At 43.9% G+C, this 19901-nt stretch overlaps 1 protein-coding gene across 1 annotated transcript in view; it reads left to right on the forward strand.

Moving 5' to 3' along the window:
- Positions 1–19901, forward strand: part of shprh (SNF2 histone linker PHD RING helicase) — a 110064-nt gene that overhangs the window by 42913 nt on the left and 47250 nt on the right. The window contains exons 9-14 of the mRNA XM_078541786.1: positions 2147–2403; positions 5384–6085; positions 7030–7281; positions 8372–8450; positions 12724–12887; positions 14222–14478. Coding sequence (XP_078397912.1) covers positions 2147–2403; positions 5384–6085; positions 7030–7281; positions 8372–8450; positions 12724–12887; positions 14222–14478 — 1711 coding nt within the window. The remainder of the gene's footprint in view (positions 1–2146; positions 2404–5383; positions 6086–7029; positions 7282–8371; positions 8451–12723; positions 12888–14221; positions 14479–19901) is intronic.

Below are 19901 nucleotides of genomic sequence, written 5' to 3' on the forward strand. Positions count from 1 at the left end.
GTTTTTTGCTCCTAACTTTTCTACCCTGGTGGATCCTGTAATGCAGATCTTTGCTGGTCACTCAGTTTTTCTGAAATGATCAAACTTATTCCAAGTTGCATTGATCATAATAAGATTATGAATAAGAATAACCAGAAATAGGAACAGGACCATGCTATTTGGCCCATCGAGTTTGCTCCACCATTCATTAAGACCGTGGTTGTTCTGATTGTGGCCTTAACTCCACTTTTCTGCTTGTCCCTCATAACCCTTGATTCCCTTGTAGATCAAAAATCTATATAACTCAGCCTTGAATATATTCAATTACCCAGCCTGCACTGCCCTCTGTGGAAGAGAATTCCAAAGACTAATGACCCTCTGAGAGAAGAAATTCTTCCTCATTTCCATTTTAAATAAGAGATCCCTTATTCTGAAATTGTGCTCCCCTGTTCTAGATTGCCCCATGAGGAGAAACATCCTCTCAGCATCTACCTGTAAAGCCACCTCAGAATCTTCTATGTTTCAATAAGATCGCCTCTCATTCTTTAACCCAACAAGTATAGGTCAAATCTGCTCCATTTTTCCTCATAAGACAGCCCCTTCATCCCAAGAATCAGCCTAATGAAACTTTTCTGAGCTGCTTCCAAATGTAAGTATATCCTCCTTAAGTAAGGAGACTGCGGGCCAGATTTTCACCATTCGTGGTAGGAAGCTAGAGATGGGAAACCTCCCAACTTGGCAGACCCATCTCTTTATAAATGGCCCCTGCATGCACTATTTTTGCTCAGTGAGGGTGGGATTAAGTCAGGCCCACTGACCCCAGAAGCAGTTCAGATGCGGCCACAGAGGCGTGCAATGTCTGGCCATCTGTTTCTGTTGATACAGTTCCCATATGGCCTCATTATGAATGTTTTGCTGAGTTCCAAGAATCACTAATAAATTAGCTGAACAAGGAGTCTGTTTACAAAGACTGAAGTGGAGTGTTTGGTTTGATTGATTGACAACGTTATGAGGTTATAATAAGTTATTCTTTGATCTGTTTTTTCCAATGTCTATGTGGACATAGAGGCGTGAAGTGAGATAAACCTTCTGTTACTGAAACTTTCAATGGCTCTATCTGATTGACACTTTTATAAGGTTGTAAGAGCAGCAATTTTTTCCAAAGGAGATTTTTGAATGGGTATTGTTTTAAGTCTTTTTCTGGACTTGCTATTGTTGTTACATGGCTCATTGGTTGTATAATGCATACTGGGTGAGTGGACATGGAGGATGGATAGGAGGCATGGAAGGGGCATGGGGTAAGACCTTTTAATCATATCCTACAAAAGGTTCTGCAATCCAGACTTTGGTTCATGACTCCTTTGAGGGGCTGTGAACCATGAGACCCTGAGAAGCATGCCAAAAACCTGGACAGTTGCGGGAGGAGGGTGTTGTCGGGGCTATGAGATACCCACCCCCACAATGGAAGTGGCCAGGTCAAGACTGTCAGGTGCGAGCTTGCTATGTACAGCCCCTTATACTGTGCCAGCAAAAATGGCCAGCACCAGGAATGGGGCGGGAATCCTGGAATCAAGTCCTGTCAGCCATTCCTAAAGGTCATCCCCACTCCATGAAAATCCATCCCCAAAACTGTACACAGTGCTCTAGATGCAGGAAAGAAGTTTGCAAATCAAACAAGAACCTTGATTTATATAGACCTTTAATGTAGTAAAGCATCCCAAGTAGCTTAAAAGGAGCATTATCAGGTAAAATTTGACACCAAGCCACATAAGCAATTATTGGAACAGGTGACAAAATCGTGTACAAAGTGGTAGGTTTTAAGGAACAGCTTAAGGGAGGAGAGAGATATAAAGAGGCAGAGTGGTTTAGGGAGGAATTTCCAGAATTTAAGGCCTAGGCAGCTGAAGGCATGGCCACCGATGGTGGAGCAATTAAAATCAGGAAAGCTCAAGAGGCCAGAATTGGAGGAACTTAGAGATCCCTGAGAGTAGTCTGGCTGGAGGAGATTACAGAGATAGGAAAGGGTGAGGCCAAGGAGGAATTTAAAAACAAGGGTGGGAACATTAAATTCAAAACGTAGTCGAGGGGGAACGAATCAAAGATGGTCACAAATTAATGTTTTGTTTTGTACTGCTGATTGCTAATGATTCCATCATCTTATGTATAGATCTGCGAGTAATGCTAATTACTGCAATAAAGGAGATGAAGGTGAAGAAGGCGACTTCTGTCAGTGCTATGTATAAATACATCACTGCTACCTACAAATATGACATTCAGCGGAATCGCCACCTAATCAGGAAGACCTTGGCCAAACTTATTGCAGAACAAGTGATTGAACAGGTCAAAGGTCATGGATTGGCTGGGTCCTTCAGGATGGGAAAGAATTACAGGGAACAAGTGAAAAGAAATGGATCAGAAAAGCAGGTATGGTCTATTTTAATTCGCTGAGAGTTTTTTGATTTTTGAACAAAGGAACAGGAGTAGGCCATTTAGCCCCTCGAGTTGATCCCTGATCTTACTCCATATATGTGCCTTTATCCCATATCCCTTAATGGTTAACAAACACCTATCAATCTCTATTTAAAATGAAAGTAGTATCATTTGCAATTTGTGGAAAAAAGTTTCAAGTTCCTATCACCCTTTGTGTGTAGAAATGTTTCCTAATTTCACACCTGAATGCTCTGGTTCTAATTTTTAGACGCTGCCCCCTATTCTTATACACCCCTTTCGGTGGAAATATTTTGTCCCAATCTAACCTATTTGTTTCCCTTAATACCTTGAAAACTTTGATCAAATCACTCCTTTACCTTCTAAATTCAATGGAATATAACCCTAGTTGGTGTAATTTCTCCTCTTAGATTAACCCTTGGAGCCTGGGGCCAGATTTTCACGGAGTTGAGACAACTCCAGAGCCATTTAAATGGGGCAGATGGGGCCCTATTCTGGGACTCACCCTCCCATTCCTGGAGCCAGTAATCTTCACCGGTGTAAGATAATGTGGTAGCGAGCCCACATCCTGCACTCCTGACCTGGCCAGCTCCATTGCAGGGTCAGGCATCTCACAGCCCCGCATGATTTTCGTGGAGTCGGGCCAGCTTCTCCATGACTTGTGGATCATGGTCCATTGGATGAATCACGAACCATAGTCTGGATTTGGGAACCCAATTTTGGGCACTTTTTACTGAGGCGGGCCCAACAAGTCGGAAAATTTCCTGCCTCAGTGGTGAAAATCCAGCCCCAAGTGTCATCCAGGTAAGTCCAAGCTGCATTCCTCCCAAGCCCAATATATCTTTCATAAGGTGTGGTGCCAGGCAATACTCCGTGTGTGGTCTAACCAGTGCTTTGTATAGCTGAAGCCTAATTTCTACCCCACCGTATTCTAAACCTCTAGATGTAAGGGCCAGCAGTACATCAACCTTTTTGATTATTTCCTGTACCTGTTCATGATATTCAAGATCTGTGTATCTGGATCCCCAAGTCTATTAAGGCCTCCACTTATCATCATTTTAGAAAGTACTCTCTTCTAATATTTTTAGGTCCGAAGTCTTTTTTGTCCTCACGTTTGCTTACATTGAAATCAATTTGTCACAGCTTGCCCATTCAATTAATCTATCAATACTTCTTTCTAATTTTATGGTTCCACATACACTTACAATACTGCCAATAGCGAATTTAGCTATCTTAATAAATACAATGAATAGTTTGAGGCCCAAATACAGACCCTTGTGGAACATCAATAGTTGCCAATTAGAGTACCTGCTCATTATCTCTACTCTGTTCTCCAGCTGCTCAGGCAATTTCCTAACTAAAGTGAGCAAAGTGACAAAGCACAAGACCTGACGGGATACATCCTAGGATCTTGAAGGAGGATAGTGCAGAGACCCCAGAAATGTTATTTCAGGCTCTATTGAGTGTGGTTGTGTGCTAGAGGACTGGAGAGTAGCCAGTGTATTACCCATTTTTTAAAAAGGGGACAGAGCTCATATGGGTAATTACAAGCCTGGGAAAAGTTTTGAGTGTTTAAGGATGAAATTACCATATATTTAAATAAAGAGAAAATATTTAGAATTAGCTAGCACAGAGTCAAAAGGGATAAGCTTGCTTGATAAGCCTCACAGCATTATTTAGGGCAGTAACAGACTTGGCCGATGGGGGAAAGTGCAGTGGATATAGTGTACATGGACCTTAGGAACGCTTTCAACAAGGTACCACACTGGAGGTTACCAGAGAAGATTAAAGGATGTTTAAGTATGAGGATGTTGGCAAACAGGATTAAAAATTAGATAAAAGGGGCAAAAAAACCAAAAGTGTTGGAGTTAAGGGCAGCTTTTGAGAATGGTTGGAAATAGGTAGAGGTTGCCCCCACAGGATTCAGTTCTGGGCCCGCTTCTGTTCACAGCCCATATCAATGACTTGGACATAGCCTTAGAGGAAGCCTTGTCAAATGCAGATGCTACCTAAACTGGAGGTATACTAATTATTTAGAAAACCAAAGGGAACTGCAAAGGGACATCGGTAAGCTGGGGGAATAGGTTTAAAGTGGGAGATGGGATTCAATGCCAGTCAGTGTGAGGTGATGCATTTTGGTTTTTTAAAAAAAGTATTGATGCCCTGAATAGAAATTGGCTCAGTGATGTGGAAGAGTAGAGGAACTTGGGTAGAGGTGGACAGACATTAAAAGCAGCTGGTCAGGTTGATAAGGCCATAAAATATATTAAAAAAAAGAACTGAGCTAACAGAATTCTATGTTTTATCTCAAGAGGTATAGAATATAAAGGCCAAGAGGTAATGATGGGCCTTTATAAAACTTCAAGGCCTCAGTTAGAGTGCAGTATTGGGTTCCATACTATTGGGAGGATATTGGGACCTTAGGGTATAACACAGATTCACTAGCATGCTGCCTGGAATGAAAAACTATTACTATGAAGAAGGGCTTTAAAATATAGGTCTTTTTTCATCAGAGCAATTCAAATTTAGGTCGAATAGAAGTGTTTAAAATTATGAAAGGATTGACAGGGTAGTTAGAAGCGGACCGTTTCTAGTGCTTGAGGGGTCTAGAATGAGGGACCACAAATGCAAGAGGTTTAGAACTGAGGGCTAGAGAAACTTCTTCGTACAGAGTAGCGAAGCTATGGAATTCACGATCAGAGTTAGTGGTTGAGGCAGAAACTATGCTAACATTGATTAGCTTAAGTTAGATAAGCTAGGCAGATGAAGGAAAAGGAGTGAAGGGATGTGGAACAGGGTGGGTAAATATGAGGACTATTTACTCACATAGAGGTTAAATCCTGACATGGACTTGTTGAACTAGGTAGCCTGTTTTTGTGTTACTTCTATGCATTTCTATGTATGTATTGTGCGATTTATAGATACTGTTTTACTTTATCTCATTACTTCTGCTTAGAAACCAAACCCTGTGAAAAACGTGTTACATGCTTTCCTAAATAATGAGCAAGAGGTGAAAAGAGAAGAAGGCGACACAACTTTGAATGCCACAGACCCAGGCAAATCGTTGGCGAGTGATTCTTTTGCGTGTCTTCTGGAAAATGAAAACAGAGAAACTGAGCAACACCAGAAATCAATAAAATCACCTGAAACGTCACAGGACTTTGATTCAAAACAGGAAGAGGTTCCTAATGAAGGGCTAGAGAGGATCCCAACTGGACAAGGCACCATGGAGAATAATACAATAGATGAAATAAAGGAAAATTCTGTCACTCCACTGCAGCTGACGATAAATGATAAAAGCTGCCCAAATGTCCTCCAGAGAGATTCTCAAGAAGACTTGGATGTGCTCCATCCCTCTAAAACGGCCCTTCCCTTTAACAATTCAAAGTGTCATTTTGAATGTATCTGTGGGGAAAGTGGATTGGTTGATTATAAAGCACGGGTGCAGTGTCTGAAATGCCATTTATGGCAGCATGCTGCATGTGTTAATTACAAGGAAGGAGACCTAAAGATTAGACCGTTCTACTGTCCACATTGTCTGGTCATGATGCAACCTGTGCCCACATCTGCAACCCTCATCATCTCACCCAGTTCAATCTGCCACCAATGGGTGGATGAAATTAACAGGCATGTGAGATCTTCTTCCGTTTCCATCTTGGTAAGGAATCACAGTGAAAAAGAAATAAAACTAGCGAGAATCTTAACTGCGTAGTTTTCATTATCGTTATCACTGCTTTATTTTTTCTCACTTGTTAGTTCTCCACATATGTTAAGATTATCTATTGGAGGCAAGTGAAGAACAAATTTTCTGTAAGCACTTTATTGAGTGCAGCCTTGGAGCGATGCTACTGATTCATTGTAGCACAGTCCTGGCTCTCGATCAGTTTTCAGTGCATTTAATCCAGGAAAAGATCTTGAGCCAAAGAATTTGGGTGCTAAATGAAGAGTTAAGTTGCCAATATGGCAGGCAGGAAGCACATGTTCATTTCAAGCCAGAGCTGCGCTGACCACCATATCAGCAGAAAAAGCTTGACATTCATAGACTGTTCCTGAAATGGGTGTTAAGTCCTTTGGGTATGCAAAAAATGGGTCTAACGCCTGTTCAAGGCTCCCTATAGAGAATGAGACTGCTCTGAACCCCACTTCAGGAAAACCAGGTCTGCGTGTAGCTATCCAGCAGCCCTTAAAGGAACACTAAAATGTTTCAGAAAAGCACTTACATGATATGGAACCGAGAGGTGCAGGAGTGTTGGTCCCAGATCCACATCGGAACTGTGGTCCACTGCCATCTACCACTCATCCTCCATTCCTATTTACCATCCACTACCTCACCCCACCATTGCCCACCTTTTTGATATCCCGATCACCCACCATCCCTGTTTTCCTTAAAGTACTTTCAATATTTTAAGCTTGTTTCATTAAAATTTATGTGACAGATAAACATCTACAACAAAGTAGGTTAACATAACTTTATAAGTAGTTAATTGTAAGAAGTTTGAGTAATTGCATCCGTTCTAGTGTGCTTAGTTGCTGTGCTAGTTTAGAGTACTTCAGATCTTTAGAGCAGCACCATCATTGACATTTCTGACTTCCCCTCCATAGGTGTATCAAGGAGTGAAGAAGCATGGCTTTATTCAGCCTCATGCCCTGGCAAAACACAAGATAGTCATCACGACGTATGATGTGCTTCGATCGGAGCTAAATTATGTTGACATTCCTCACAGCAACAGTGATGATGGGCGTCGATTACGCAAAGAGAAGCGTTACATGGCCATTCCAAGCCCGTTGGTTGCAGTGGAGTGGTGGAGAATCTGTCTGGACGAGGCTCAAATGGTGGAATGTGCCACTGCCAAGGTGAGAATGTAGAAGGCAGAGTTCTGTATGATGGAAGATGATCACTTCCTGACATCGCACTGCTGATGGGGAAATTGGGTGTATGATTTTCCAATCATTTGTTGAAATGGTTGAAGAATTGTTCGGAATGCAGGCTCAAGTCTTCAACATGTGCTCCCAGCAGGTGAGCCTCCCCACCTGGAGTGTAAAGTTGGAGAATGACCCCCAATATTGTTAATTTGTGTTAATTTACTTTACTTCTCTTGTTATCCTTTTTTTATCTTTAATTCCTTTCCTTCCGTCCCTCTCTCCTAATCTTGTGAAAAAGGAGATTTTTATTCCCATCATTTTGGACTAGATTTGAACTCTGGTTCTGAAGAACACCTAATGTCACTGTGTCAATTGCCTGTGCCTTTTATCCCACTTTATTATGCTGAACAATGAAGGTATTGTACTTGGCAGATCAGATATTTGTCATGTATTTTTAAGGTTAATGTTTAAAATATATGCACAGTATATACTGTCTTGTTGTGACAGCAGAATTGCAGTACCTGCAACTGCATTAGTACATTTGTTCTTAACAGACCACATGAAATGTCAGCCCTCATTCAGTGGTAACACTGAGTCAGAAGGTCCTGGGTCAGATCCCCACTTCAGAAACATAAGCATGTAATCCACCATCTGCCCTCTCAGGTGGATGTTAAAGATAACCCATCACTATTTTGAAGAAGAACAGGGACTTTCTGCCTGGTGTCTTGGCCAATCAACATCACAAAAACAGATTAATTGGTCTTTATCACGTTGTTTGTGGGAGCTAGCTATAAGCAAATTGGCTGCCATATTTCCTACATTACAACAGCACTTCAAAAAAAAAAGTATTGCATTGTCTATAGAGCATTTTGGGATGTCCTGAGGTTTTGATAGGTGTTATATAAATGCAAGTGTTTCTTTTTTTGAAATAACTCATCTTTATGATATTGAGTTTTGAATCGAGTGAGGACAAATGAAAATTGAGACAGCTCTGCGTCTTCACTTTGAGACACAAAAATTTTCACACATACCTGTACACATATAACATTTCCTATATGTCCCTTGATTCTTTTCTTCTTAGGCTGCAGAAATGTGTCTACGGCTAAGTGCCATCAATCGTTGGTGTGTCACAGGAACTCCAGTCCAAAGGGGGCTAGAAGGTAACAAATCTCTGAATCCTGAACACTTTCCCGGTGTGATTCGAAGGATCACGATAAAAAGATTTCTCTCGCCCATCCTACATACTGGAGTTATGTTAAAGTAACTTGTATTTTGCAAATGGAGAAGCCTAATACAGGAAGAGAAAGAGCAGTTCCTTGCTGAACAAATCCAGAGAATCCACAGTGTTGAACTGGTTAATTAATTAGTTACATGAGCAGTGTGATTAAATGGGTGTTGGGCTAATGTGTAAATTAAGTTTGGATAAACTGGACTTTATTGCGGAAAAGGCTAGGAGACTGTGGTGTTTATTCTCACCAAGAATTCACTCATAGAGCGAGTTTGGTCCTGAAGTACAGTTGAATTAAAATTTTTCTTGAAGAGCTAAATCACTAAGCTGTTGTGATGTTTATCAAATTTTTAAGAGAGGACCTTTTAGGTTAGTATGGGGATGGCAAAAGCCCATGATGAGCGGTGCCTGTGTGATGTGGGAAGGCCCAGATGTGTCCCAGATGATCCATCTCAGGATTCTTTACCCTAACATTCAACGCATAAAGATTTGTTTACCTGAATTTCTAAGTCTCCCTGTTGCTCTGTGGTTAAAGCCTTATCATTTAGTGTAAATGTTATTTCCTAGTTCTTCTATGCAAAATGTTCCCCCTCACGTTTCTCTGCATTCCATTTCATCTGGTAAGCAACTGCTCAATCTTGTTCATGTCCATCTGAATTTAATTACAGTTCTCTTCATAGATCACACAAAAATAAGGAGCATAATTAACTATGTCGATTGTAATATTGTGCCCCCATACCCAAGTTCAGATCATCTGAAAAAATCAAATGTCCGGACACTATCCCCTGCATTTACTGTTTACATCCCTCCAGTCAGAGAAATATCCATTAATTACCACTTTCTGTTTTATGTCGTTTAACTAACATCATCACCATAGTATCACACTTTTTAATACCATGTACCCTAATTTATCAACAGGCGAGGGGGAAAGGAAGAGCATCCAATGCTAAAGATCCCTGGATGACTAAAGATATAGAGATTAAAATGAAACACAAAAAAGAGGCTTATGATACATATCAGCTTCATAATTCAGAAACAATCTGAATTCAAAAGATAAAAGGGAGAACTGAATAAAGAAATAAGAGGCACAAAGAAAAAATACCAGATTAGATTAGTGGATGACATGAAAGGAAACCCGACTTTTTTTATAATTGAATGGATAGTCAAAGGAAATGTGGGGCCAATTAGCAACCAAAAAGGAGATTTTCTGGAAGCAGAAGGCATGGCTGAAGTATTAAATAAGTATTTTACATCTGTCATCACTAAAAAAGAGAATGCTGCCAATGTTCAAATAAAGAAGGATGTAATAGAAAAATTGTATAGGATAAAAAGAGATAAAGGGGAAGTACTTAAAAGGGTTGGTAGTTCTCAGTAGAAAAAAATCATCCAATCCAGATGGGATGCATCCTAGAATGCTGAAGAAGTAAGGTTCGAAATTGCAGAAGTTATGGCATTGGCTGTCTGGGTACAAAATTGGGTAAGGGACAGAAAGCAAAGAGTTGTGAATGGTTGCTTTTCAGACTGGAGAGTAGCGTGCAGTTGTATCTCCCAGGGATCGGTATTAGGACCAGTTTTGTTTTTGATATATATTAATGACCTGGACATGAGTATGCTGGGCATAATCTTTGCAGATGATACAAAACTCAGAAATATAGTAAACAATGAGGAGGATAGTAACAAATTTCAGGAGAACATGGACAGACTGGTGAAATGGACAAATTAAATTTAATGTAGAGAAGTGTGAAATGTTTCATTTTGGTAGGAGAATGAGGAGGGGTAATATAATCCAAATACCACATATTTAAAGTGGGTGCAGGAATGGAGGATCCTAAGGTTGTGCATATTGTGAAGATAAATGTTATCTTTTTAAATATTTTTGGGAATATGAATGTATGCTGTAAAGAAGGCTTTGTGTGAGGTAAAGGGCTAGATGCATGCATTTATAATGAGAGGCTATGGTGAAGTTGAATGTACGAATAAAATTTGCATTAGGTGATAGGTAGGGATTTGACTTTTCAGCTGTTAAATTTCAAAGGGTAGTTTAGAAGTGACAAGGAACTTTTACAACTTCCAAAGGGTTCATAAGTAAACAAGGGAGGGTTATTAAATTTTATTTGACCCGAAAGTGGAAGTAGTAGGAAAGCATGAAAAAATTTTATATTTTCAAAAACTTGAGTTCAAAGAGGTGCTTAGAACAATGGAGTCTAAGATGAAAGGGGAACAAAGATATTAAGGAAAGTGATTTAGTTGAGTTGTGGTGGCTATATGAGGGAGATGTCTTGAGACCAGCTCTGTGCTGAGATAAGTTGTTAATTTGAAGCAGCCATCCAGTTTCAAGCCAGAAAAGTCTTCCTTTTCAGAAAGCAATTTGTTTCTGAACTTTCTTGGATTTCCACAGCAGAGTGGAAGAGATTAATAAGTCGTGCAGTATACTTTACTAAAGTAGCAGCAGTTTTTGCCTTGGGTAACATTATTGGATTTTTATGGTTAAAAATCTATAAGGGAGCTGTTGCCAAGTAGTTTACTTGTGTATTCTGACCAAGTGGGTTTTTTTTGGAGAATGTCTTTTAATCTTGTGTGCTTAAGTTTTTTTTTCTTCTTGTTAATCATCTTTTAATTTTAAAACCCTAAATGTATTACTGGGATTCTACGCTTCTGGGATCATTAGTTTTCCCCTCGTTTTCAAAATACAAAAAAAAGGCTATGATCAGTAAGACAAGTTTCCCTCTGGGATTTGGCTTGCTCAGCAAATAACATTGACTGCAGTCACAACAATATGCAATACTTTGAAGATGGGAAGACTTGGTTATGCAACTGATATGAAGGGCATACGGGATCCTTGGCTTTATAAATAGAGGCATCGAGTACAAAAGCAAGGTAGTTATGCTAAAACTTTACAAAACACTGGTTAGACCCCAGATGGAGTTTTGTGGCCAATTCTGGGCACCATACTTTCAGAAGATTGTCAAGGCCTTAGAGAAGGTGCAGAAGAGATTTACTAGAATGACTTCAGAAAAGCTAGGATGGTGCTTCTTGTTTTGGAGAAGGTTATGGGAAGATTTGAAAAAGGTGTTCAAAAGGGAAACAGGTGTCCGAAAAGGAAAAAGGCTGAATCAAATTCTAGCAAATTAAGTGAGGCAAGTAGAAAATGCAAGATTAGGGCAACATTTTGAAATGGTAAGCATAACATAATTAGATTTGAAATACCAATTAAAATTGAAATAATGAAGGACTTTGATAAAGTAAATAAGGGGAAACTGTCTCAGTAGTAGGAGGATCAGTAACCAGGCACGAATTTAAGATAACTGGCAAAAGAATCAGAGGTGACGTAAGAAAAACGTTTCTGCAGCGTGTGCTGTTAAGATCTGGAATGTATGGCCTGAAAGTGCAGTGGAAGTAGATTCAATGGTAAATTTCAAAAGGGAATTGGATAAGTACTTGAAGCGGAAATATTTGCAGAGCTACAGGGTACGAGCAACAGACTGGGAATAATTGGATAGCTCCTTCAAAGAGCAGGCACTAGCAAGAAGGGCATCCCTCTGTGCTATATGATTCTAAACCTCCAGTATAGTGCTTCACCAAATACTGTTTCAAAACCTATACCCACAACATATCCTTTATCATTACATCTTTCGAGTCAATACCTTTACCTTTAACAGATCATTCCCCCTTTTCAGTTGGTTTTTCAAATCTAATTATGTTATGGTTACCATTTCAAAATGTTACCCTGACCTTGCATTTTTTACTTGCCTCACTTAATTTGCTAGAATCTGATTCCGACTTTTTCCTTTTTGGACTCTAAATATACTGATTAGAAAGCAGTCACATAGATCTTGTAGAAATACTTGCCTTTCTTTGTTACTTACGTAATTTTTCTTCAGCCTATCTTGAGATAATTCGACGTTATTATTATGAATCTGTTTTTATAGTTTTCCTTTTGATTTATAATATAATCTCAAAATAAACAGGTCAACACCTCTGCTAAAGTAGTGTGAAGAGGTATTTGACAGGAGTAAGCCAAGTATCAATTTGTTACATGGGAGAAGTTATTTTCAGGTTATTTATTTGCTTAAAAAGGTATTTGGATTTATTTTGTCTTCTGTAAAGGTCCATACACTATTAGGCAACTTACTTGCACTTTTTTTGACTTCTGTAATCCGCACACAATTTTGATGTGCCTGATTTATTTCTCCTTCTTTCCTTAGACCTATATGGATTAGTTCTGTTTTTGGGTGTGGACCCATTTTGGGTTAAACACTGGTGGGACCAACTCCTATACCAACCTTACTGCAGGAAGAATCCTATTCCAGTCTACACACTCATCGCAAAGATCATGTGGAGGACGGCAAAAAAGGATGTGCTTGATCAGGTACATCTAGATATCAGCAGAAATACATTTGGGTGGGGTGGGGGGAAATATGCAACACCCAAACAGGGAAGTTCTCAGCTGGCCTAAAGTTAAGCCTCTGGTCTTTATCTAAATAACCCAGACGAGCTGCCAGTGTCTGTTGTGCCTCCATGGCCAGCTGTCACTTTTGCAGCAATGGTTTCCAGGCCATCTGCCTCACTAGCTAAGTCCCGGTTGAGGTGGATGGATGGACAATCACAGATGTCAGGACAGCGCTCCTGCCCTCCCTGGCTCCTTTAATTGGCAACCGTTCCTTAGGAAGAATTCTGACCAGATTAGGCCCAATGCCTTCTCTGCTCAATAAAGACTGTTTCCTCTGAGGTAGGATTGCCTAAATCATGTGCTGGCCCCCTATTTACACATGTAAAAGGACTAAAACTTCTTTTTTCCCTGCCAGGGGCACCTGTAAAATGGCCTGAACCAATTTTGGGTCAAATGTTTTTCAGGTGTCTTGAGGCACAGGATATTAGTTCCTGGTGGTAGGCCTCATTCCACTTGTTCTACGACCGCAAAGTGGATGCAACGAGGTTCAATTTGTACCCCAGTATTGTAAGTTAATGAAAGAAAAGTATGCACTATTAATATGCTGCAGAACGAATTGTTCTTTGTCTCTTACAGCCAGCATAGTACAGCTAACAGTGAAGGTGGGCACTTCCCACGGTTCACGAGATGCAACAGGTAGCTGGGCTGTACACATCCGTTCTGAGTGAGCGGATTTGAATTGGGGTTGGTTGTAACACTGCTACAGTAGGGCTTGGGTGATCCTTTCTATTCTATCCAGGCCAGATTTTGAAGGCCTTTTCTATAGTACTGCAATCTCAGATTTGATAATTCCTTGGCATAGTATCCCCAATCTCAGATTTGGTGATCTCTTGGTATAGTACCCCCAATCTTACATTCACCATCCCCTGGCATGGTATCCCAATCTCAGATTCATTGTCCCCAGATATGGTACCCCAGTCTCAGATTTACCATCTCTTGGTATAGTATCTCAGAAAATTAGATTCACCATCCTTAGGGATATTCTACATTGGTGTTGTTTATCCGATTTTGCATCATCATTTCCAGGACTTTGGAAGTGGGTGGGAAGATTGGGATTGGGATTGGGATTGGGGTGAATAATTCTTTGCCACTTTCTCCTGCTACCTACAGAGGAATGCCGCCTCTAGGTTTCACAGTGGAATCGTTGCTGTTTCTGTTGAAGTTTTCTGTTTTGGTCAAGTGTTAATGGATTTGATCAGCAAACTGGGCATCTGTTCCATCTCGTCATCACCTGTGTGCTGCTTTTTCCCTAGATCCAGATCCCCCCTCAGACTGAGGAAGTTCACTGGCTGCGGTTTTCACCAGTAGAAAGGCACTTCTACCATCGACAGCATGAGATTTGCTCCCAGGACGCACTGCAGAAGTTGAGGAAAATTTCCGATTGGAGCATCAAGTTGAGCAGTCTGGACAGGCGGACAGTTGGTTCCATTCTGTATCCCTTGCTGAGATTAAGGCAGGCGTGCTGTCATCCGCAGGCTGTACGAGGAGAGTTCCTTCCACTGCAGAAGAGGTACATGTAGAATTGCATTGAAGTTAAAACAGGAAAACACACCATTTGACTGGGGTCCAAAAATTCAGGCCTTAATATTTCCCAGACACCGTAAGGCAGTGTTTAAATTGCACAACATACAGGCATCGAAATTGCAACATGGAAACTGGCCACTCGGCTCACCCAGTCCATGTTGGCATTTGCCCTCAATGTAAGCAAATTGTTTCCACCAGTCCAGATCTTCCGCAGACTGGGCGTACAACTCAAGATACGCTTCAGGACCCAGTGGAACTCTCGATGTGCTGACCTCCATGGGAATTGCCTGGGAAGTTTGAACTTCCGATGGGCAATTCCCCTGCTTCCCAGGACCCTACGAAAAAGTCTCCAACTCTGAGTTAGAGTCTATGGGCGGAATCGTCCCAGATTTGCGCTAAGTGCATAGCAGGTGGGTAAAACATCATTTTACTTGCCAGCTGCAACGGCGGCTTTTCACGCCATATCATCCCAAACCCGCTGCATTAATTATGCGTTCCCAGGAAACATGCCATTTCCATTCACCCGCCACGCCATCACCTCGCCGCTTCATCACACTGGGCGCCATATTTAAAGTGTAGCCACGCACACACCGCTCAATGCTTCCAGCCCACAACTGCTGCAAAGAAGACATGGCCCTGAAAGACAAAAAGACTGCAGCCCCCAGGTTCAGTAACTTGTCCCTCGAGTGCCTTTTGGATACAGTGGAGGCTCGCTGTGATGTCCTCTACCCCTGCTCTGGCTGCAGGATGGACAGCAACATCACCAATCCAGCTTGGGAGGTGGTGACAGCAGTGGTCAGCGTCAACGCCCTGGAAAAGAGGACAGTCACCCAGTGCCGCAAGAGGATGAATGATCACCAGGTTCCACCAGGGTAAGTCACTCTTCTCAACATTCTCAACTCACACACTTACAAACCCATCACACACCCACAGGGATCTCACCCATTGCTAGTTCAAGGGACATCACCATTCACTCTCTCACACACACCTTCATTGTCCTCATCCCATCCATGGGACCATTCACCACCCACAGGTGCCAGGCATTCTTATCACCTGGCCTGGCAGGCATTTTGCTTACACTCTCTCCATCTCTATTCATCCAGGACAAGCTGCACACAACAAGAGGGAGCGGTCACAGGCCAGTGGAGGAATGCTTGAAATCAAGGTCCTCACAGACTTTGAAAACAGAGCCATCCAGCTGGCCGGCGAGGACCTGGACCATTCCTGTGCTGACGGTGAGGTCAGCAGTGCTCTACTAAATGAGGATCCAGTAGTGCAACATCCATCAGACAACTATGCTGTGAATAACGTGCCCTGTTTCACAGGCCATTGCTATGCACTAATAATCTCCCCTTGCTTTCGCAGGCACATCTGGGAAACTGTCAAAGGAGTCCACAACCCTGGGCCTCCAATCAAACCCTGAGGGAAGCTCTGAAGAGGAATCCACTGAAATCCTCCCTGAAGTCCCGTCACAGCGCTCACCCACACCCTCCACCAGCGCAGAGACACAGACCTCGGTGGGACCTAGCTTTAGAATAGCCTCAGGATCACAATCTGGTGAGCACATCACACTCTCTTATCCAGAGCAGGCGGTGGCAGGGACTTCCCAGGTGTTCAGCAATCAGAGGACTGCTGGAGGCCAGAAATTTGCTGAGTCCGAGTCAGATGACGAGCCTCTGGACTCAGTCGTGTCACAGTTGCTGGAGCTGCAAAGGCAAGCTCGGGAACATCAGGAAGGGATGTCTGCTGCACTCCTCAAAATGCAAGGCACGATGGAGGAGTCCATCTGCCTTCAGCCTGAGGCATGCCAGTGCACCAAGGTCAACACTGGTAGGATGGTGGCCGCCATGGAGACCTTGGTCCAGGATGTCACTCCTGCACTGCTGCACGGGCTGAACACCGTTGCTGACGCCATAGTTGGCCTCCAACAGCGTGTACATGAGAGGAGTGTGGGGCAGCCCGATCTCATTCCAGCCACCCCTTCTCAAGGAGTCATCCAAGGGCCCTTGGGCACCCATTGGGAGGAGCATCAGCAGGTGTAGCCCCTGGGGCCATCCATCCAGGTGATTCTGGGAGTGTCCGGCCTGTCCGAATCCCCCTTCCTGTGATCTCAGCAGCTCCAGCTCCGCTGGCCAAGGAGGGTGCCACTGCCACACAGCAGGACCTCAAATGCAGGCCAGGGCCTTCCAGGTCTCGGCCCTCCAAAGGACGCCTGCCAAAGCCAACATAGGCAGGGCAGCAGTCAGCAGGCTGCCTCCCCCTCCGCTGTGGATGTCCGGGGAGCACCAAGACATAGCAGCAGCATTAGGAAGGTTGAGAAGATGTAACTCTTTCGAGTTATCAACAGATCGCATGTAACTCTTTTGAGTACATTCACAGTTCTTGGTTTCCGGGAGTGGGACATGAACCCACAACCCTCTGATTCAAAGGCGAGGGTGCTATGAACTGAGCCACAGCTGATGTAACTCTTTCGAGCTATCAACAGTCACAGATTGTAACTCTTTCGAGTACATTCACAGTTCTTGGTTTCCGGGAGTGGGACATGAACCCACAACCTTCTGACTAAAAGGCGAGGGTGCTATGAACTGAGCCACAGCTGATGTAGTTGCACAGCCTGGGCCTGGGTTTTAATCACTTGTACATAATGTTCACTATTGTCAGTAAGCTCCCAAGGATGTCTCCCTGCTTACTGCTCCTTGTTCTGATGAGCAGTGTTCTTGTCACTCAGATGTGAAAGCTTTCTGCACGAGATAAAGGCAGGTGTCTCAGCCCAGTACTTTTCTCTTCCCTGTGCTTTGTGCAGCCTGCTGACCAAACTGATCGTCCGGCCTCACACTCCCTGGATACATTACTGATGCCTGTACCTCGATGGTGCTTGTCATTGCTGCCAGAATGTTGTGGGCAGGAGTCATCGAGTTCTGTCATTCTCTCTGTGTGCTCTCAGCACCTTTAAGGTGGGGCTGGCCCCAGCTCTTCAGCATCTGTGACCAAAGATGCTGAGCTCCTGAAGGGGTTAAGTGCTGAAGCTGGACAAAGGATTAGATGCTTCTAAAGTTTCACGGCTGCATCTCTATGATATGACCCCAATCACAGATGCTCTTGGCCAGACAGGAGCCAAACATTCTCAGAGGCTATGTGAAGATCTATTGAGTGTCCTCACTGCATGTCGTCATCATCCGCCTGCAGTGGAGTGATGATGAGGGTCTCTACTGCGTGTCCATGACAGGAGCATTATCACAGAGGGTATGTGCGCTGCCACAAGCCAGACTAGAATCAAACATTCTTAGATGCAATATGAGGATCTTATGGTGTCTCCTCACTGCATGTCGTCATCATCTTCCACAAATCTAGCAGCTATGAGGTGCCTCCCGAGTGCGCCTGCCTCGTCTGGCCAGTGCGAGGGCCTCATCACTGTCATCATCGCTTTCGAGGACCTCCTCACCCTCATCACTGTTGACGTCCTCCTCATTGGAGGAGACCTCCAGCTCCTGCATCTCCTCCTCAGCCAGCTCCTCTCCCCGTTGCAGCACCAGGTTGTAAAGGGCGCAGCAGACGATGATGATGCGTGACACTCTCCATCAGACAGGTCCAGGCACCGGAACCTCATTTTACATTCCCGATGGTTTGCTCCACGAAGTCGAGAGTTGCAGCATGAGCCTTGTTATATCTTCGCTGTGCTGCAGCCTGAGACTGTTGAATGGGTGTCATTAGCCACGTCCTTATCCCTAAGGGGCCATCTCTGCAGCCTCTGTGGACCCTGGAAGACGTCGAGGATCTGTGATCGACTGAGAATGTAGGAGTCATGCACAATCCCTGGAAACTATGCACAGACCTGCAGGATACGTTTGTGGTGGTCGCACAGCAGCTGCACATTCGAATCCCTTGTGGTTGACATAGTTGACCGCATGTTGCGACGGAGATCTGAGCGCCACGTGAGTGCAGTCGATGGCACCCTGCACTGTGGGAAACCTGAGATCTGGGCAAATCCTATTGCTCTTGCATCCTGGCTTTCTTGGTGTTGGGTGAAATGCACAAAGTTTTATGCCCTCGCGAAGATGGCATGCATGACCTCATGGATGCATTTGTAGGTGGAAGCTCGTGATAACCCACAGCGATCATCTGTGGAGCCCTGAAATGAGCAGTGGCGTATAAGTTGAGCGCCGCTGTCACTTTCACAGCCACTGGTAGTGGATGCCCTCCATGTCTCCGTGGTGCCAAATCCTGCAGAAGCTGGCAGATGTGACCGACCAGTTCCCTTGACATGCGAAGTCTTCGGCGACAGTGCTTCTCGGTCATCTGCAGGAATGAAAGGCAGCGTCTATAGACCCTGGGTCTAGCTCTGCGCCGACTAGCGATGGCTTGCTGTGGCTCTTTGGCATCGAGCAGGAGTCCCAGCCACCCCTTCTTCCAGAGGGTGGTGCTGCTCCTTCTGCGCAGCCAGGCACCTCAATCACTCTCTCCTCCGTCGTCTTCGCGCTCTGTAGGCCACCAGGCATACAGCTTGTTCACCAGGCTCCATGCTTCTGATGTACTCCTGCAGGATGAAAGAGAGAGACGCGTGGGTTAGCATGGGTGTTAAAGAACTTCCCTTGGTTAGGTCTGAAGGCCCCTTAACGCATCGCGGAGAGTGCTGGCCAACTCTTGGATGGCCTGGGATTAGTACGCTGCATGGCTGCCTGAAACCCCACCTTCCTCTGGCCAATTCACCTGACCAATTGGCAGCAGCTTTGCCCATTGGACTGCATGCTGTGCTCTCAGCTCAAGCATAGGCATTCTCCTAACTCGCGCTGCAAGGCTGTACTGTTAGCTTGAACCATGGGGGAGACTAGTCCAAACCGGGATGATGACATTGCAAGGGGCTGTGAGTGGCTCCAGCAGTGACTGCTGCATGGCCAGCTTTAGCAAGGAGTTTGAACAATGTGCCCAGTTGTCCAACTGTTCTGCAGGCCACTAAAACGCTCATTAGTTTGCAATCTGTGCGCGAGGTGCTCTGGAGCATTTGTGGCACTTTCAGGTCACTAGGTTGCTTGATTGGGCAGAGAAGCTAGATCATATCAATGTGGCTGCGCCTGAACTGTCTCAACTGTGGAGGAATGGTTACCTTATACAAGGTGTCCTTAATGTGTGGTGCTTCCCTTGCCCTTGCCCCCCACCACCCTCGCCTCTCCCCCAAAGTTGCCTCAGCCGAAGGGCAGCCTTTACCCCCCCCCCCCCACAAAGTCACCTCAACCGCAGGGTGCAGGACAGCCCAACACGCCTCAATCTTGAAGTCCAACAGGTGTCCCTTGTGAGTGCTCTGCAATGCTACTGTGCACTCGCCTCCAAATTCCCCTCAAAGTACAACCTTTTATACACTGTTGTGAGACACGTCGATGTGTAATCACGGTTTTGCAATACTGATTTTTGGCC

Source organism: Cetorhinus maximus, chromosome 5 (genome assembly GCF_964194155.1).
Source record: "Cetorhinus maximus chromosome 5, sCetMax3.hap1.1, whole genome shotgun sequence".
Classification (NCBI taxonomy): domain Eukaryota; kingdom Metazoa; phylum Chordata; class Chondrichthyes; order Lamniformes; family Cetorhinidae; genus Cetorhinus; species Cetorhinus maximus.